The sequence below is a fragment of the Glycine soja genome, chromosome 6 (assembly GCF_004193775.1).
Source record: "Glycine soja cultivar W05 chromosome 6, ASM419377v2, whole genome shotgun sequence".
In the NCBI taxonomy this organism is placed as follows: domain Eukaryota; kingdom Viridiplantae; phylum Streptophyta; class Magnoliopsida; order Fabales; family Fabaceae; genus Glycine; species Glycine soja.
Genome location: NC_041007.1, coordinates 11,513,404 through 11,532,906, shown reverse-complemented (window position 1 = coordinate 11,532,906; position 19,503 = coordinate 11,513,404). Strand labels below are relative to the sequence as shown.

Below are 19,503 nucleotides of genomic sequence, written 5' to 3'. Positions count from 1 at the left end.
TTTGTGAAAATATTAAACTATTTTTGTTCTCATTTAAAAAAAAAAATTGAATCCAACACGATTCAACTCGAATAATACTTAATGACTCAATCTTAATTTAAAAAATAAAATAAAAATTAGGATAGATTTGAATATAAAAAATTGAAGGAACTAAAACAAATTTCATCCTATTTATAAATTATTAATTGAATTTAATAAAGTTGCATGTACTATTCCTTAATCATGTTTTTATCAATATATTGTTATTTAATAATTTTTATATTTATTTTCCTTCCTTCTGTTAACAAAACGAATATGGACAGACCCCTGAAATTCTGCTATAAAAAACGTAGAAAGCAAACAAACAGCTAACGAAACAAAGTGGACGAATCACAACCAAAAAACAAAGAAACAGAGGCAGAGATATATGATTATGAATTTCTCAACAGAACCCTCTGCCTCACGCTTACCATTCTGATCTCCACTTCTTCGCTGTTTGTAACACGTTTCATGCAATTTAATTCTTCTTCTTCTTGATTTTATGCTGCCCTTTTTCTCAGACACCCGTTACTGGGAATTTCAATTTTCATTGGTTTTGTCAAATCGATTTTCCCAAAACCACTCGCCAATTTTATTTTATTTTTGCTATGTTTTCGTCAATTCTTCCTTGTTTGTTGTTAAAGATTGAATCTTTCCTTTCAATTTTGAAACTTCTGATTATGGGGTATGTGTAGGTGCGACGAAGTGAAATTTCGTTGCTGCAAATAGTGAGAATTTGCTGTCTTTGGTCAGAGTTGCTCCGAGTGATCGCTTCCCCTGGTACCCTCTTGTTCCAATCACATCTTTACCCTTACTTGCAAACATTTCAACATGTACAATATGATGCATTTTTATTGACAAACACTTATAATGAGCATTTTTTGTTGGGTTGGAAGAATCACATTTTTTGTTGTTAAAGATTGATTCTTTCCTTTCAATTTTGAAACTTCTGATTATGGGTATGTGTAGGTGCGACGAAGTGAAATTTCGTTGCTGCAAATAGTGAGAATTTGCTGTCTTTGGTCAGAGTTGCTCCGAGTGATCGCTTCCCCTGGTACCCTCTTGTTCCAATCACATCTTTACCCTTACTTGCAAACATTTCAAGATGTACAATATGATGCATTTTTATTGACAAACACTTATAATGAGCATTTTTTGTTGGGTTGGAAGAATCACATTTTTTGTTGTTAAAGATTGATTCTTTCCTTTCAATTTTGAAACTTCTGATTATGGGGTATGTGTAGGTGCGACGAAGTGAAATTTCGTTGCTGCAAATAGTGAGAATTTGCTGTCTTTGGTCAGAGTGGCTCAGAGTGATCGCTTCCCCTGGTACTCTCTTGTTCCAATCACATCTTTACCCTTACTTGCAAACATTTCAACATGTACAATATGATGCATTTTTATTGACAAACACTTATAATGAGCATTTTTTGTTGGGTTGGAAGAATCACAGTTTGACTGGATACTGCATAGTCTTGGCTTTTTTTTATACAAAACCCTGTATAACCATAAAAATGTGATAAGAAATAAATCTGGTTTCAACTTATGTTTAGTGATTGAAATCTTGATCTTATTTTTCTTTTTCCGTAATAAGGTTGCTTTACATTAATATGTTTTATGGTCATTTTGCTTATTTGGGACACTAGATAAATTGCCTTAAAATTGCTTTCTATAACACTTAAACGATTGGTTTGTTTGAACTTTGATGGGCATCAAAATCTAGGACCTAGTTGTTGCTTAGATAAGTCTAATGAATTTGGGAAGTTGTCATTTTTAAGTGAGATATAGAAGCTATGGGATCTGGTGCATGAAAACAGAGCTTGCAGACTTGCAACTAATTATAAAATAAATCTCAGGTACATAGATTTATGGAAGTTATGAATAATGACCAAGCAATGAGCTTAAATGTGCTACACTAAAATTCTGATTGTGGTTTAGAGTTTAGACCGTGAATATATGTGATATATTATCAGGAAAATGAGGCCAGAAGGGACTGAGCTGCAGAAGGAGTATGACAAGTGTGTGTTTCTGAGTTGATGTGTGTGTTATTCTTTTAATTGAAAGGTTGTGTTGAGGCTCAAAGGTGGGTTTTAGCTGTCTAGGAGAAGCTCAGTTTTGGTTGACTTATATATTTAAATAATGGAAATGCTCTTATATTTGCAGTTTATCACTTTTTGATTCTTGAATCACATTTAGTTTTTGATTTCATACCAAACATAAAAAATGTGAATTCCCTATAATCTCCTGGTCTACCTAACCTTCCTATTTATTTATTATTAGCCTGTTTGAATAACCATTAAGTCAAACACTCAACTACTGAATATATATGAAGACAAATATAATATAATTTTTTGCATTTGATAGTATCAGATTAATTCCATCCCACAGTTTGCAACTTGTAAAATTACAGAGTCTGATCAATAAGTTGTTTCAAGTAACATCAACAAAATTTTCTTGTCTGTTACAACAGAAATCTCCTTTTGGCACTTTATTTTCTACACCTTGGTCTACTGAGGTTATTGAGTGCAGCAAATGCTGGCAGGTTCCCCGTCTTCTCATATGAGTTCGTCTGTCTTAACATCTCAAGGAATATTTACAACTTCAAGAATTGGAAGTAGTGAATTCCCCAATAGTGGGGCCTCTTCTTCTTTTACCCAGCCTATGGAAGATATGAATGAAAATGAAGAAACAGACTTGCTCTCAATATCATGGAATCAGGACTATGGGTGCTTTGCTGCTGGCACAAGTCATGGGTTTCGTATCTATAATTGTGAGCCTTGCAAAGAAACTTTCAGACGTGATTTAAAAAGTGGTGGTTTTAAAATTGTAGAGATGCTGTTCCGATGCAATATTCTAGCACTTGTTGGTGCTGTAGCTAATTCTCACTATCCACCAAATAAAGTTTTGATATGGGATGATCATCAGAGCAGGTGCATTGGTGAATTTACATTTAGGTCTGATGTTCGTGGAGTGAAATTAAGACGCGATCGAATTGTGGTTGTTCTTGAGCACAAGATATATGTTTATAACTTCACAGATTTGAAGCTTCTTCATCAGATTGAGACTCTGGCAAATCCTAGAGGGTTGTGCTGTCTTTCACACTATTCAAATACATTTGTTTTGGCTTGTCCAGGTCTTCACAAGGGACAGGTTCGAGTTGAACACTTCGGACTGAACGTGACAAAATTGATCAATGCTCATGATTCTCAAATTGCTTGCTTCACTCTGACATTGGATGGGCTCCTTCTTGCAACTGCTAGTGTAAAGGGCACTTTGATTAGAATCTTCAATACAATGGATGGGTCTCGTTTACAAGAAGTACGTTACTACAAAGTGGATTTTATCATTTAACTATTAATTTATTATGTCTAACTTCCTGCTTTGTATTTTTCTTTTTTGGGAATTTTAATTTTCATGTCTGCATAGTATAGTACGGATTGACTAAAAAATTACTTTCTTCTTTTGTAACGCTGTTTTATTGAAAGGTTTCCATATTCCTCTTATGATTGATGAAAGTAGGAAAACAAAACAAACTATCTTACTCTAGAATTAAACATCTTGTATATTAGGTACATTCATTATTGTGAACCATTTATTGTTTTGTTTGCACACTCCATACGATAATAATGTTTTAGCATGTTTTGTAGTTACTCTTATTTGTGTTGCTTATAAAAAGAAGCTTTTACGCCTTTATAGTCTTGGGTTGTGCACAAAAATTCCAAAAGTTCTTTTTTCATAGGAATTGGTTTGATTTTCTCAATCAAAATTCCTTCTTTATTTTCATGTTCTATGATCCATTTACTCTTGCTTGTAGGTAAGAAGAGGGGTAGATAGAGCTGAAATCAACAGTATAGCTTTGTCTCCAAATGTCCAGTGGTTAGCAGCATCAAGTGACAAAGGCACTGTTCATGTATTCAGCTTGAGAGTGAGAGTGTTTGGGGAGGATAGTGTGACTCAGCCAAATGCTGTTCAAGGGCCTGCACTGTTTCATCAGAATTCTTCATCTTCTTTAGATCCCTTGATTTCTCCAAATACTGGTGCCAACCCCAATTCATCATTATCTTTCATGAGAGGTAAGATCAATTTTCTTAAGTATTAAGCTGAGCAGTTGGAATTATCATAACTTGGAGATTCATTCATTTTATCCAGTTTACTCATTTGAATACTTATCCAGTGGTTTTTTAGAAGAGGAATGCTAGTAACACTCTCTCCAACACTCTGCAAGGTCTCACTTCTAAATCAAGCAAGAAGGTCATTAATTGAGAAGTGGGACCCACCAAAAATTGTAATTTTCAATAAACTTCAACCAATAGTAAAGAGAGTGTTACTAGCATTTCTCTTTTTAAAATTATGATTTATAGGCCCTTTTATAGATTAGAAAACTTGATGGAATTACTAGATTCACTTCAAATCGAGTATATGAAGATCTACTATTTTTTTATATAAGTGCTAGGTGTAAAATGTGATAGCACATTCATGAAAAAGGATCACCTCCCTCTCCACCTCCTCAGAACTTGTGTGTGCATTCTTGTCCTGTTCTGATTGTTAATTGCTTTATGACACACAAAAAGCCAATTTCTTCAGCTCCATTAAATTTAACTTCATTTTTGAACAGGGTTATACTTTTTTGCACAAATCTACATGAAATCAATGGCTCTGCACATTAGTTATGCTTTTGGGGGGTTATATATAACAGTTGTTGACATGGCATTATCCTTTTTAAGAATCAAATCCTCGTAAAGCATTGCTGTATTAACATAATCTTTTCTAACACAACCCATATCTTTCAAGGATAGAGGGTTTCTGTTCTTTAAATCTACTCATGGTTATTAAGCTTTTCTTTTAAGATGGGATATTGCACAATATTCATGGTGCATGTTTTCTTTTATGCTTACAATTTTTCCTTGACTATATTGTAGGAGTTTTACCAAAATATTTTAGCTCAGAATGGTCATTTGCACAGTTCCACTTGCCTGAATACACTCCTTTCATTGTGGCATTTGGATCTCAGAACTCTGTGATAATTGTTGGTATGGATGGGAGGTATGTATATTATCATTGTCCTACTATTATTGTCAACTTTTCTGAGATATTGAATTGTTTATCTTCAAAATTTTCATATAAAGTTGAGATAAACATAATATCTTAGTGCGTGTTTGGAAAACCATTGGAATGCACTTAAATGGTCAATGATACAATTTTCTCCTTCTCTGTTTGATGCTGGGGAATGTGTGAACTGCCGTTTGCAGCTCCAAACTTCTAAACATGCCTTTAATGATGCATGCTGTTGAGATTAATAGCTAATTTAGATAATATATTGTGGTGATCCAGGTAAGACTTATAAAGCAGAGACTCAAATTCTAATTTAATAGTTGATATTTACTTATATTTTTAAAGTATATTGTTTGTTAAAATGAGGGTGAGCCTTGGCACAATCGTAAGGTTGCTGCCTTGTGACAGGATTGAATATTAGAAACAATCTGTCCACTTGTAGGGGTAAGGTTGCATATATCTACCCTTCCCAAATCACACTAGGTGGGGACCTCATGCACCAAGTTGCCCTTAATTGTTTGTTAATTAGATTAACAAGTTCCACTTGATTTTGAAATTCTACAAAAAGCTATTTATGGAGTTAGTGGATTCTCACATATACACATATAATGTACTTTCAAATACATTAATACAAAGAAAGGTTCAGGAGCTGCTTCTATACAATTATTGTTTCTTATAATTTGTTTTCATACACTCTCTTCCCTCTTACTTTGAAGATGATCTAATGTTATGATTTCTTTTGTGCCTAAAAATGAGATACTTAAATGTATAACTATTCAGTTTATGTCATTTCTCTATCACTTATAACCTTGTCAAGATCACTTAAGGAACTTAGTTCTTGTCATTCTTGTCAACCTTACGCACAACCTCTGCTCTCTTTTTTCTTTGATATCAGTTTATTTAGTTCTCACAATTCTTCTTAACCTCACTCGCAACCTTAGCTCTCTTGTTTTCTTTGATACCAGTTTCTACAAATGCAGCTTTGATCAAGTACATGGGGGAGAGATGGTGCAACAGGAGTATGTTCGTTTCCTAAAATTTGAAAATAGGCCCAGATAAAAGCATTTCAAGTTGCTCAACATCCTTGCCAAGCAGCAATTATCCTCAAGCCATGTAAATATGTGTCCAGCACCAGGCAATAAAACTCTTCTCATTTTGTGTAAATACGATTCCCCTGTATTGGAGGATCTGGAGACATTTTTTTTGTATATCTTGTATATTTTGGGGGGGAAATTGAAATTAAAAAGGAGAAATATCGAAGCAACAGCTGCATCACAAATAAATCACTTGCTGAATATCTCTTGCTTTTTATATCAAGTCGCATGGGATGTTTTGCTGGAGTATATTGTCATGTTACATGGCTCCATTCATTCACATGTATATAGTTGCGTTTGGGACTCTCAATAGTATTCCATTTACTTGGATATGGTTTGATAATATAAAGAAACTGAAACTTATATACTACCATACATTTTGTACAGTGTAAGTATTCCATTTGGTTAATCAACCGTTGCTTAAATAAGTGTCCCTTGTATACAATCATCACCTCAAATAACTCTAATGGTGCAACTTAATTACCGTTGCTTTTTATTAAATTAACTAAAATCATTTGTCATCTCAAAGAGCAGCTCTCAAGAGTTGTGTTGGACCGTGAATTGGTTATGATTTGTATCTAGGGAGTTGACTGTAAGAAAAAAAAATGGAATCTTTAGAATTTTGGGATTTTGATCAGTATTGTTGCAATGATTTTAGTATTCGACTGTGTTTTTGGATAGGACACACTTCATTGCTCCTCTCCTCCGAATGGTTATAGCAATGATGATGATGCTGTGAAAAAGTGCATCAATTAGATCATTTCCATCGATTGAAGTTAACACCATTAGCATTATAGATTTCGACGGTTTTCCTTTGCAATTAGTAGTGTTTTTAGCCACTGCTACATTTATAATTATTATGTACAAACTCATCCCCTCTCCTTCGTCGGACCTGGTCGATGGTCGTGTTCCTTCAACGCCACCAGAAAATAACAAACGTTCGCATCTATGATGCAAACCAAGATTTGTATCATCATCATCCTCGAGATTGGTTCCTCCAGCGTCACTGCCTCCTCATTGTCAGAATCTGAATCAATAACGAGGTTCTGACCACCGCCCCCCTACCTCACTCATCCTCCCCATCGTCGAGTCACTCTCCAATGCCCTTGTCGCTTACAACCTCCAACAGTGGCAATGGCGGTGTAGAAATTGCAGCACCTTCTTTGGTGGAGGATCTGTGGTTTCAGATCTAGGTTTGTATGGTGGTGGCTAGTTAGGTGTTGTGGTGGCGTGGCACAATGGTGGGTGGTGGATCTGGGTTGGTGTCAAAACCTGGGTGTTGGTGACGGATCTGGGTGGGGGTTGTGCAGAAGGTTTCACTTCGGAGCAAACAGCTTTGAAACATTGTAAAGAAAAATTCGTGTAAGCAGGTACAAAAACTTGAAAAAAGAAAATCAATCTTAGCACCAACGTAAAGATTCCACATAACAATGTGAGGGCTTCAAGGGTAACATTTTTTTCTCATAACTTGACAATTATTGCTCCTTTTATTTTGTTTCCGTAAACTAACATCTCTTGGTTGCTAATATAACAAATTATTCAACCATATAGCATAATTTTGGCAGGATCAGAGCTTAGATCTTGTAGGTTTCTCATCAAAAACAATCATCACCTTCCCAATAACTTTCCTATCTTTGATGGCAGAAAAGGCAAGGTTGGCCTGCAAAGATAAGAAACTGTTCACACCAGATTGTACTAGCCCCCATTAAAATTAAGAATGTATGAAGCACAGAAATAGACAATGAGGCAAGTTGCAAGTGATCAACCAATGTATGAAAATGATTTAAGGGAAAAATGTGATTTTAGTCTTTATACTTTCGGTCAAACATAGTCAAAGACCCTTTACTTTCATATCGATGAATTTGGTTCTCAAACTTTAAAAACATGTGGATTTAGTTTCTCCTCTCTAAGAACTCGTCATGTTTTTTTTAAAGTTTCACCTCCTCTCTTGACTTTAGCCTAGCTTAATACTTTTTAAAGACTTAACCTCAAACTAAATGACCCAGTGACCAAGTCTCTTTTCAATAACTATACTACAATCTCTGATGGTGTCTCAGTATAAGTGAATAAACTAGGCAAATCTCATGACAACATAATTCCATATCACGAATCATATAACACGGAAATGAGCAACACAACAACTGCTGTTTGAAAGAGTAGCGTTGACCCAGCGCTCAAACCACAATAGTGTTGAACCTGATTACCTGAATATGGCCACTAAATATGTTGATTTAGGTATAGTAAATAGTGAATACTTCCTTTTATAGGGTTACAGCAGCAGTAAAATCTCTTTAAAATAAATGGCCAAGTCTTGGAATATGTATAGAATTAGAGAAAGAGAGACACAAATTAGTAAAAAAGTTTTAACAAAGAAATTCCTGACCTCTGACAAGGGGTAAGAATGAGAAATATGGATGGAAATCAAGCCTCTTGCCAACCAAGACAGTAGCTCCTTGAGTGAATCTTCGAGAACACCTGGGCGGTGTATTTTATAGCTACCCCAGTAAAGGCCATGCACTGTCCAATTCTGGTACAATAATTTTTAATAAAAGTAATCATAACCAAAAACTTATACCAGCTATGGCAGAATTAATGTGAATATGTAATGCAGGCAGCAAAAACCCAAGAAATAAGTTTAAAGATCCAAAGTTCTTGGGTTTAAGGGATCCAACCAATGTGGCAGCCAATTATGTCTTGCACTCATTTGTGCTTACCCCACATCCCTTTCAAGCAACAACCATAAAATAATTTAGCAATAAAGCAAAATTCATGGTCTGAAACATCATTCCTGCCTTACCTTAACAAGAGCTATGTTAGCAGGGATTAAAGGAATTTCTCCACTCGCAAACCCAATTATGAGAATGTGAGCTCCCCATTTCAGAAGCCACAAAGATTCTTTGGTGAGCTTGCCTCCAACTGGGTCATACAGGACATCAATCCCCTTGAGCTTTCTAGCCTGAAGGAACTGTTTGATACTCTGAGTAACATTTTCATTACCCAAGTCCACCACATGATCAACACCAAGAGATTTCAAGAGCTGCACCTTTTCAGCACCCCTGACACCAGATCATGCAAAACAAAACAAAAAGACTCAACTCCAAGGGATATACTTGTTTGTATCTCTATTAAACTACATCAAATGTGAATACAACATGAGACAAAGATAAAGGATTCACATTCAGCATATCTCAGAAAGTGTAATCCAGCTAAAACAAACACACCCTAAGCAGAAGGAGATAACTAGTAAAATGTCATCATGTCATTATGCATATGCAATCCATATATAAAAAAAGTAAAAAAAATTCACTACCGAGCAACAGCAATGACAATGGCCCCACATGCTTTTCCAATTTGCACAGCAGCAAGTCCCACACCTCCAGCTGCACCCAAAACCAACAACACCTACAACACAATTCCACAACCCACTTAACCACACAGAGACAGAACAATAACCATTACCATACATGCACACTCACACTCCAGTCTCAAATATGGTGTGTGGGGGTGGGGGTGACTGATTCACACTTACTAAGAAAGTTAGTTAACCACGTTTAATGTACCAATCTCAATTAAAAACTATTTTTTTTCCAACTTACCCTTCATTGGAACATATATCATTATATCAAGAATAAGAGTCATTGGAGCTAAAACCGCCTCAATTAAATGAAGGACATTTTAGAGATATTAAATGAATTCACACCGACTAAGAAAGTTAATTAACCACATTTAATTGTACCAATCTTTTTTTTCCAACTTACCCTTCATTGGAACACATATCAAGAATAAGAGTCACTGGAGCTAAAACCACCTCAATTAAATGAAGGACATTTTAGAGATATTAACTGTAATAAGGTAAAATTAGTTGAGATTAGCTTGTATTTGAGACTAACAAAAGGTGATTTTTCTTTTCTTCTTATATATTTGAGACCAGAGGGAGTTGAGACCAACAAAAGGTGATTTTTTTTTTCTTCTTATATATTTGAGACCAGAGGGAGTACCCAACAACAAGTGAATCAAATTCAAAGCATAGATACATACACAGATACCTGACCGGAGCTCAATTGGGCCCTATGAACAAGTGCTACATGAGAAGTGCCAGACGCCACAGCAAGTGCCCCAGCAGCAACAAGATCACAACCTTGGGGCACTTGAAACCTTGAAAGCATACAAATTTGCATTTAGAAATTCTAAAAAAAATGACAAATAGTCAAATAAGTCTCCGAAAAAATGTGAGGTGCTGAAAATTGGTCCCTGATGAAAATTCAAATTTTATCTGTACAAAAAAAGTACCACAAATTAATCCCTAAACTTTGCAAGGTATTGAGAAAATGGTCTCACAAATTTAGAACTAATTTATGACACTTTTTGCACATCATACTTTCCGGACAAATTTGGTTATTTACCCTAAAAAAAACATTAAAAGGTACTAGCAGGACCGAATTCTCACAACTGGGACTCGTCAACGACGATGAACTGAGCGAAGGAGCCGAGGCCGGCGAAGGAGCAAACGGCGTCGCCGACTCGGAATTTGGAAACTTTGGATCCAACGGCGTCGACGAAGCCAGAAAAATCCGAACCGGGAATGAAGGGCAAAGAGGGTTTCTCTTGGTACTTGCCCAGTATCTGCAAGTAGTTGGCGAAGTTCAAGCTTGTGGCTTTGATTCTCACTCTTACTGCAGTGGGAGAATCGAGTTGGGGAATTGGATGATTCTTTGACAGAACTATTGGGCTATCATCGTTGTCTTCCAAAGATACCGTTGGATCACCCAGTTTTCTGCACAACAGTGCCTCCATTTTTTTTTTCTCTGTTGTTGCTGTCTTTGATTTACCAGAGGATTATTTCATGTAAAAAAAACTAAGAACAAAAACAAGAAAAAGAAAATGACGTCAAGGGAGTATACAAAAAAACAAAAAAGATATAGTAATTAGTAATAATTATATAATAAAAAAAACTTATCAGAAACGTGTCCAATACTTTGTTGGTAGATTTCATAATTGAAGTCAATTAAAAAAAAAACCTTAATTTCTATACCACGAAAATCTTAGGATCTTGTTATAGAAACTGATTAAAAAACATTTAAAAATATATTTATTTTGAAAGTCATGAAAGCATAAAAAAATTACAAACAACAAAATTTTATATATTTCAATAAAAAAATTAATTTTTTAACCGGTGTCCTTAATGTCCTACCTTGCTAAAATTTTAGACTGTGAAGTGTGAACTAATGATAAAACTATACAAAATTATCGTTAAAGTTAACAAAATTATTATTGAACGATGATATAAAACTTGCATGAATCATTTAATCCAAAAGGAATTTGTAACATTTTCCTTAAATTAATTAAATATCTTGTTTCTGGTCAAAACCTTAGTTAGTGTCGTACTATCTGCTTTCCGTGGCACTGTTGTTTAGTTATTTCAGTGTTGCTGGTAGTTGTATTGTAGTATTATATCCGTTTTGTAAAGCATAAAGCTTTAAGCTGATAGGAAATTGGAGGAGCGATTGGGGTGAGATGATGATGATGGTAAGGATAGGGATGTTTTATGGGGAACTGGGTTCTTCTACTCTTTGTTTATCCCATCGCTGCAATAACTCTACACTTTCACATATACACAAACATCCCTCTCCTCTAATATCTCCAAACTATGCTGCTACTCACACTCACAACAAACGATTAGTTGCTTCTGCTTCTTCAGCTCCATCAGTTAGCGGTTCAGGTGCTGAATATTCCGGTATATTATTTCTCTTCAATACTTCACCATGTCCTCATTTCTGTTTTTCTTTTTTGCTTTCTTTTATGTAATTTAATGTTTATTTGTCAGTACCCTTAAGGGGTTGTTGCCTTTCTTTTCCTTTTTCTTTTGATTTGATGGGAAGAAATATCAATGAATTATAGGAGAGAAGAAGAAAAAGGCCTACCTAAGTCCTCTAATTTTCTGTATTTTTTATGCTAGTTCCTAGAACATACTAGTAAAAATAAAAGGCGATGAAAAATTGTCAACTGAGATTTTTATTCTTTTAATTAGGGAAAAGTCATTATGGTTGTTAGGTTACTTACACAAGTGCTTTATGTTGAACCCATTTCTTCAGAGCAGATGGTGGATGTGGGAGCAAAAAAGAAAAAGAAGAGTATAGCAGGCATAGATCAGGACGAATTAGTGGATCCAAAGCTTTTAGCTGATCTAGACAGTTGTTTTTGTGAGTTCAAAGGAGTGCATATACACCACAAGATATGTGATGCCGAATCAAAAGCACAAAGCACACCCCAGAGTCGGACTGTTTCTCATCAAATCAAGAAGCTAGGTTATCCTATGATTTTGTTACATGGATTTGGTGCCTCAGTTTTCTCATGGAAACAGGTTATGAAGCCGTTGGCCGAGGTTGCTGGTTCAAAAGTTCTCGCTTTTGATAGGCCAGCCTTTGGATTGACATCAAGGGTAAATTTATCTAGGCATCCTTCTTCAGAAACAGAAGACGCAAAACCTCTAAATGCATACTCAATGGCATTTTCCGTGCTTGCTACCCTGCACTTCATTAAATTACTAAATGCTCAGAAGGTGATTTTAGTGGGGTATGTGAATATTCTATCTTCTGTTCTGTTAAGTCCTTTATTTTTCTCAGTTATCAGGCAGTTTTCAACAACACGAATAAAGCATACTTCCCACTGTATTATAAGATGACAACTGAATAGGTGATTATAAGTTGCATTCCTGCATCTGGATATGTATTTGTTTGAATATCTTACATAAGTTACATTTCTAAATTGCTGTGTTAATGTGATTGTCATTTTTCAAATCATAAATGTTAAATCAATCAGCTTTCCTTTTTCACCATTCTGAAGTAGTAGTAATGTTATGGTATACAAAATCAGAAATTAGTAACATGAATGCTTCCCTAGGCAAATAAAACTTACATATATTTCTAGTGATGTTTTCCTTTTTTCAAATCTTAACCTTTGTCCATTGAAGCAGATCTTAGTGCTGTATAGATTATTAACAATGTAAATAAATATATTCTTATATGCCTCTGCACCATAGTCTCTTTTCTAGAAGCTGAGATGTCCCCAAAATGACATGCCAGGCACTCAGCTGGTTCACTTGTAGCAGTTAATACTTATTTTGAAGCTCCAGAACGTGTTGCTGCTCTGATTCTAGTTGCCCCAGCAATTTTTGCCCCACTTACTACACGGAAAGTTGTTAAAGAAAATCAATCAGGACATGATAACCAAACGGAAGAAGACAACAGTTCCATCAGAAAAAATCCAATTTTGGGGCTTTACAAGATGTTGTCCAAGACTACCAAGTACATTGCAGAGGCAATATCACAGATGATGAAGTGGACAATAGATATCCTCAACTTTTGGTACAGAAAATTGTTATCAGCTATCCTGCGTTCTTCCCTTGCTATAATGCTGGTAATAAAATTGTTCATGGTAATGCAGTATCAATATTCAATCGAGTTATCACAACCTTGTTGGTTCAATATTTATTGGGAAAAAAAATTGTTGGCTCAAACACAACTACGTTGAACTTGTGAAAAACATTGAGCTGTTATTCCATGTAAATTCCTTTTCACCAATTTTTATTTTAATAATTCATAAATTGAATGTAAATTTGATGTACATATATATAGTAAGCTTCACAAATAAAATCTGGTTAGATTGTTTCTTGTTAGATGACTCTTTTGCATATTTTGTCTTCTGTGTTTTGTTAGACTGTAGTTCTTAGACTGACATGATCAATAATTTGGGATGAATCATGCCCACAGAACTGATGGCCCTTTTCTTCACATGAATCTCAGGTAAGAATGGCAATTGATAAGTTCGGTACTACTGCAGTTCGAAATGCATGGTATGACCCAAAGCAGGTTGCTGAGCATGTCCTTAGTGGTTATATAAAGGTAATCTCACTGTGGTTTCTTATTTTCTTATTTATCTCTATTTTTAATTTTTTTTTTCATTTCTGTCATACTCAAATGGCTAGTTCTCAACTGGTTGTTAGCACTAAATGCAGCCTTTAAGGATTAAGAATTGGGATAGGGCACTGGTGGAATACACTGCAGCAATGCTTCTGGATGAGGAATCTAAAACAAAGCCATCACTTTCTAAAAGGCTTCATGAAATATCATGTCCTGGTAATGTCACTAATCCTACATATACCCACTTTCATTTGCTTTTTTTTTCACTTGTCCTTGGCTGTTTTTGTCTTTGAATACCTGATTACTAAGACATCTTAGATTGGCAATATGCAGTGAGTTTTAGCTGCAATGAATAGGTTAGCTGGTCTATGCTTTCACTAGAAATTAATCAAGATGGAGTGAGGCTCAATGGCTCGCACCTTATTTATTCTCTGTTCAATCCACTGGATACTTCTGTGTTAAAATCAAATCTGGATCATTAGAATGTTAAGTTGAAAGAATCTAACTGCTAAATGTCAATCATTGTTACTAGAGAATTTCTATAAACTGGGAAAATCAATTAGCACATAGTTTTGATTTATTGATGTGTTATTGTTCCCATATTCATGTTGAATGATGCTAATCTTTCCAGTAGCAATCTAAACCTGCTTGATAGTTGAGTTGAATATTGAGCATAATTGGTGATGGTTGTTTGAATAAGCAGTTCTGATTGTAACTGGTGATACTGATCGAATAGTCCCTTCATGGAATGCTGAGAGACTTTCACGAGTCATACCAGGAGCATCTTTTGAAGTAATTAAGCAATGTGGTCATCTGCCCCATGAAGAAAAAGTGGAGGAGTTCATTTCAATTGTTGAAAACTTCCTAAGGAGATTAGTGAGTGATTCAAACGAACAATATCTACAAGAAGCAACTGCATAGAAGATATAATATAGGCAGACGCTAATGCAGTTTGATAAAATGGACAAAATTCATTGAAGGCATATTGATGCACACGCGTTAAATTCATCAAGCTCGATGATCTCTATCTAGAAGTTGGAAAAATGCTGATAAGCAATAACCTGTAACTCATTGTTACACTATATTACTGCTAGCTTGCTATAGTACTTGAAGAAATCCTCTTTATGTTTACCTGAATGAATGATCTGTAACTACGTTCATATCATAGGCCATTGAACCTAGCAAAGACGTCTCTCAGATGTAAAAAGACTTATCATTTAACAAGTGATCTCTAAATTGTTTATTTGATGTTGGGATGTGGATAACTGCAGGCATTGCAGTTCATGATCGAGCCATTCAATTTTTTGAATTGCAGTTTTTCTTTTAATTTAATATACAATAAAACATATTAATAGACAGGATATCGGGCAGTTCATGATCCATAATTTTGATATTAAGCTACCTTTTTCTTGTGTCAAAAATGCTATTAAAGAGAACAAGTTCTCACTGAAAGAAAATATTGCCAGTCACAAAGAAAAGTAGTAAACAACTTTATCTTTCAGCCCTATCAAAGAAACTCAGCATTTTTTTATATCAGAATTACACGTAAGAATATGAAAGTGGAACCGATATACAATGACATGTAGGTTTTGCTGGTACGCTGTGTGCAGCCAAATATAATTACTTAAAACTGATCAATGCTTGTTCAGAAAGGGGGATCCATTTCTAGGTTGAAACCAGAATCTCCGAGGTCCGGAGGAACATCAAATCCTGACATGAAGTCATCGCCAAATATTACAGCACCCGCAGCGAGTGCTCCAGCACCTAACCCCATTGCAACTCCTGCAGGTACCCTCTGACCAAGGGCTGCCCTGGATGTTGACATCTCTCTGTAGCTTGGAGACAGGCCATCATTTCTTGGGAGAAAAGTGGGAATATAGCCAACATTTGATGGTGGGGGTGGTGGAGGAGGCGTTATTGTTCTAGGCAGTAGATAGCTTGGTCCAGCCACCTCACGGTAGCTTGGTTCATCCACCTCATGGTAGCTTGTTTCACCCTCATATGGATCATAATAGTTTGTAGTGGTGGATGGTAGTGAATGGTAGTCTGGGACGTTTGTTTGTACATGATCTTTTTCTGGCTGATGAATTGAAACTTGAGGCTTCTGTGGATAGGCTTGCCTTATTCCTTCCTCTATGGTCAATCGAGTACCATCCCCATCATCTAAGAGCAAAATCCCTTCCTTGTTACCTACAGAACAAATTTACAGCACCAGATAATGTCAAGAACTTTCCAAGAAGGCTGTTAAACTTAAAGCATGCATCTCAACTTCCTATCAATCTAGGCAACCCATTGTAAGTATACAGAAATAAGAGCTCCCTGAAAGCAGAGAAACAAAATATGATTGTAAATGAAGAGCAGCTACATTGATAGGTTGTGAAATATGAAATGATCATATACCTGATTGGGAATTTGGCTCTTTCTTTTTGTCAGAAATGCGAATTAAAATATCAATGCAACCTCTTGGTTTGCTGGATTTCTTCTTTCGTAATTGGTAGCTTCCAATTTCCTCTTGCCTTGGCTTTGACCCCTCAGAATTCTTTACCTTCATGACAAGAAACTCTCTGAGAAAAACTGTTGCTGACCCATGAAGTTTTTCTGTGAAGAATACAGGGTCTATACTGTAAACTTCCACGTTCAGTGCCAAATCTTGGATGTTTGACGCTGAGTCATCAACAGGAATGACAAACTTGGTTCTCCATACAGGATTTGCTCTTCCGGAATCAACAACTTTGGTGCAATATTTGCTGTTATGATCAATCCACCCAACAGCAAACCATTGGCGCTTCCAAAGTGAGGTTGAAAGCTGGAGTCCATGTGCAGATATCAAGCAGACCTCCACCCATATAATCCCCATAGAAAGTGTAGGAAAGAAAAAAACGAGATGTTCAACGGATGATGTCTCCTGTAAGATTCTTTAGATAAGAGTTGGGCAGGAAAAGAAATGAATGTGTTTTACGTTTCAAGGTATACTTTACTTTGATATCAGAAAACTTTTTATACCAAAACTCCGTTTGGGGGTACCCTCATGGCTCATGCCAAGTTACTAACATTTTTCCCCCTTGTTAAGTGTATCACAGCCAGACAGGAATCTTCTACACTCGTATTAGGTGGGCTTATGCAAAGGTAAAAAGTTAAAACTTAGTGCCTCAGAAAAATAGGGAATAGAGTGCAAACACCTTTACAATAGTTCTCTATAAAGATTTTTTTTTAACAAATTTGTCTCTCAAAGACACAAATCCGTTATCAAATTTAACCTTATTTGTCACTCTACTTTAGTCTTTTATAAAGATACATTTCACAAGAGATTGATATGAGAAAGAAAATTTTCACGGATTGACGTGAAGACACAAATCTTTAGACAGACAATTTTGGCAGTTTACTCTATATTCGGATGTCCTCTGTACAAAAAATGTGTTCTTCCAGAAGCCACAACTTTTCCCACGTTTGCACTGAAAGCACGGGGAAAAATCTTGCAATTACAGGTTTTACCTATCTATCAGTTGAATTTACATATATAATGAATCACTTAAAAAATGCCAATGTCGAGCCTCCTCTAGCTGATCAAGAAACAACATTGTTCCATATTGTTTATACAATGCAGCTTGTCCCTATTCCTTGAAGATTCGTAGGAGGGTTCCTCAATAAGAGGTGGAATCAACAATACCTTTCAGCCTGCACGTGTAACTGCCTATTCACCTTCCTGGGTTATTAATGGGGCAGTTCTCTTGTACATCATGGTAGTAGAGCTCAAAGTGTCATCTCCAAATCCACATGCCTCAAAAAAACAATTTGTACTTACCAAAATTCGGAGTTGGCACACGCCAGGATAGACGAGACTAAGGTGGACTCCCAGACTTCACACGTCAGCTTTGAGAGGTACCTTTGTTAAAAGAACAGGAGGGATGACCTGTAAAACAAAAGACTCTAACGCTCAATAATAAGTATATGAATTAGGAGAATAAGAGAGAGAAAGTATAAGAGTGTATGTTAAAGATAATACGTGGCTTAAAGATAAAAGCCAGTAGATAATTGTATCTTATAGATAATGTATAGTTTGTAGATAATTGAATATCTGCCAAAAGATAAGGAGATTCAAATATTAAGAGGTTAAAGATAACATGTCAGCTAGTGAGTCCGGCTGCTAGGATTGAACGTTCGTGCTCTTGTACTAGGACATAGAGAATTAACACGTATCTTGGAGTGTCATGTATGGTGTCACGTGTATTTTGTGGACCCTGAACAATACACAACTTGACAAAAGTTAAGAACATAATGTGTTGTCCACAACGGTATAAGATCAGGCACTCTAGAGGACAATGAACAGCAACCTTTCATTCTCGGAGCAAAGAGCTGCTATGTGATAGTCTCTATTTGTAAGCATTCTGCAAAAGGAAGAAGTCATTAGGACATTTCAAGATTTATGTGTCTATTTGTAATGGAAAAAATAGCAAGTATCATTATACAACAAAAGGTCTATCCATGGCCAAGAAAAAGTAAAATGATAATATCATGTGATTAATCATCAGTGGTATGACTTTCTAAGAAGTTATGGTATAATTATGACATTTAAAATAGTTATTATAAAAGTATGATTAGCAACCATTTGAAAATCATTGTTAGTTTGATTTTTAATAGTTATTATAAAAGTCGACAAACTTATCATGTATGATCGTTTGTGATCGGATGGCAATTTAAAATGTTCTACATTGTCATTCTATTTACTCTTTTTTATATTTTTCTTCAATCAAAATTAAAATTTGACCTCAATAACCTATGGTGGTCTCTACGAAAAGAAACTCTAACTCTAATTAAAAAGTTACTCCAAAATTTGATGTCAATAACCCAGGATGGTCTCCAATCAAACTGGATTTACTTGCTATCCTTTTTAGAAATGCCAGGTGGGACTCTAATTTCCACTGATGCTTGATGTTTTCTTTTTTATTTCTTTACTAGGATATTTAATTAATTTATTGTATTACACTTTCAAATGTCACATCTTCGATGGTGCAAAATTTTCAGTAATTTCCACAATGCTTGATTTTTTGTCTTTTTTATTTCTTTACTAGGATATTTAATTAATTTATTGTATTACACTTTCAAATGCCACATTTTGATGGTGCAAAATTTCCAAGGTTGGGCTTGCTAATCAGGAAATTTTGTTCATGGTTGCTGATTAATCTTTAGGATAGTAGGTTATTGTTCTTTGGTAGTTAAAATATTAATATTCTAAAAGAAGTTTTTTAATCATTAATATAATATTGATAATGGTCAATATATAATTAACAATGTCTTTAATATTTTTAATGTTAATATATTGTACTATTAAATTTTTTTTGTAAAGGGAAGTGTAAACACGGAATAGATTTATCCTAATAGATTAGGAGTCACCATATAAAGGAGGGAGCTTGACACCACAC

General features: G+C 35.3%; 4 protein-coding genes across 10 annotated transcripts; 2 read left to right on the top strand and 2 right to left on the bottom strand.

The window, feature by feature from the left end:
- The first annotated feature begins 336 nt into the window (after window positions 1-336).
- On the top strand, window positions 337-6,589 carry LOC114415663 (autophagy-related protein 18c). 7 transcript variants are annotated; one of them, XM_028380467.1, is made up of 8 exons: window positions 337-473; window positions 714-798; window positions 988-1,072; window positions 1,263-1,347; window positions 2,489-3,336; window positions 3,833-4,091; window positions 4,938-5,061; window positions 6,051-6,589. In XM_028380467.1, exons 5-8 carry the CDS (start codon window positions 2,551-2,553, stop codon window positions 6,127-6,129), a joined length of 1,248 nt encoding a protein of 415 aa, XP_028236268.1. In that variant the 5' UTR covers window positions 337-473; window positions 714-798; window positions 988-1,072; window positions 1,263-1,347; window positions 2,489-2,550; the 3' UTR covers window positions 6,130-6,589. The 7 variants fall into 7 exon arrangements, with proteins under 7 accessions (XP_028236268.1, XP_028236269.1, XP_028236264.1 ...); XM_028380468.1 differs by having other exon boundaries at window positions 338-473; window positions 2,561-3,336; window positions 6,036-6,589; XM_028380463.1 differs by having other exon boundaries at window positions 338-473; window positions 6,036-6,589.
- A 955-nt stretch (window positions 6,590-7,544) lies between these two features.
- On the bottom strand, window positions 7,545-11,015 carry LOC114415666 (quinone oxidoreductase-like protein 2 homolog). Its single transcript, XM_028380470.1, has 6 exons — window positions 10,612-11,015; window positions 10,211-10,319; window positions 9,475-9,566; window positions 8,962-9,220; window positions 8,548-8,691; window positions 7,545-7,824 (listed from the first exon to the last, which is right to left on the bottom strand). Exons 1-6 carry the CDS (start codon window positions 10,956-10,958, stop codon window positions 7,732-7,734), a joined length of 1,044 nt encoding a protein of 347 aa, XP_028236271.1. The 5' UTR covers window positions 10,959-11,015; the 3' UTR covers window positions 7,545-7,731.
- Window positions 11,016-11,511: 496 nt separating this feature from the next.
- On the top strand, window positions 11,512-15,370 carry LOC114415660. The gene is made up of 6 exons (XM_028380460.1): window positions 11,512-11,898; window positions 12,257-12,737; window positions 13,247-13,580; window positions 13,967-14,065; window positions 14,179-14,299; window positions 14,787-15,370. The coding sequence occupies exons 1-6, from the start codon at window positions 11,679-11,681 to the stop codon at window positions 15,002-15,004; spliced, it is 1,473 nt and encodes a 490-aa protein (XP_028236261.1). The 5' UTR covers window positions 11,512-11,678; the 3' UTR covers window positions 15,005-15,370.
- A 192-nt stretch (window positions 15,371-15,562) lies between these two features.
- On the bottom strand, window positions 15,563-17,122 carry LOC114415661 (protein SRC2 homolog). The gene is made up of 2 exons (XM_028380461.1): window positions 16,484-17,122; window positions 15,563-16,273 (listed from the first exon to the last, which is right to left on the bottom strand). Exons 1-2 carry the CDS (start codon window positions 16,938-16,940, stop codon window positions 15,729-15,731), a joined length of 1,002 nt encoding a protein of 333 aa, XP_028236262.1. The 5' UTR covers window positions 16,941-17,122; the 3' UTR covers window positions 15,563-15,728.
- Window positions 17,123-19,503: the final 2,381 nt, after the last annotated feature.

Coding starts and splice junctions, on each gene's coding strand:
- LOC114415660 (XM_028380460.1), top strand. CDS start 11,679: ATGATGATGATGGTAAGGATAGGGATGTTTTATGGGGAACTGGGTTCT. Junction 11,899..12,256: donor TTCAGGTGCTGAATATTCCG/GTATATTATTTC, acceptor CCATTTCTTCAG/AGCAGATGGTGGATGTGGGA. Junction 14,066..14,178: donor TCCTTAGTGGTTATATAAAG/GTAATCTCACTG, acceptor CACTAAATGCAG/CCTTTAAGGATTAAGAATTG.
- LOC114415661 (XM_028380461.1), bottom strand. CDS start 16,940: ATGGGGATTATATGGGTGGAGGTCTGCTTGATATCTGCACATGGACTC. Junction 16,274..16,483: donor AGAGCCAAATTCCCAATCAG/GTATATGATCAT, acceptor TTTGTTCTGTAG/GTAACAAGGAAGGGATTTTG.
- LOC114415663 (XM_028380466.1), top strand. CDS start 2,551: ATGCTGGCAGGTTCCCCGTCTTCTCATATGAGTTCGTCTGTCTTAACA. Junction 3,337..3,832: donor ATGGGTCTCGTTTACAAGAA/GTACGTTACTAC, acceptor TCTTGCTTGTAG/GTAAGAAGAGGGGTAGATAG. Junction 4,092..4,937: donor ATCATTATCTTTCATGAGAG/GTAAGATCAATT, acceptor ACTATATTGTAG/GAGTTTTACCAAAATATTTT.
- LOC114415666 (XM_028380470.1), bottom strand. CDS start 10,958: ATGGAGGCACTGTTGTGCAGAAAACTGGGTGATCCAACGGTATCTTTG. Junction 10,320..10,611: donor GTCGTTGACGAGTCCCAGTT/GTGAGAATTCGG, acceptor TATGCTTTCAAG/GTTTCAAGTGCCCCAAGGTT. Junction 9,221..9,474: donor ATTGTCATTGCTGTTGCTCG/GTAGTGAATTTT, acceptor ATCTGGTGTCAG/GGGTGCTGAAAAGGTGCAGC.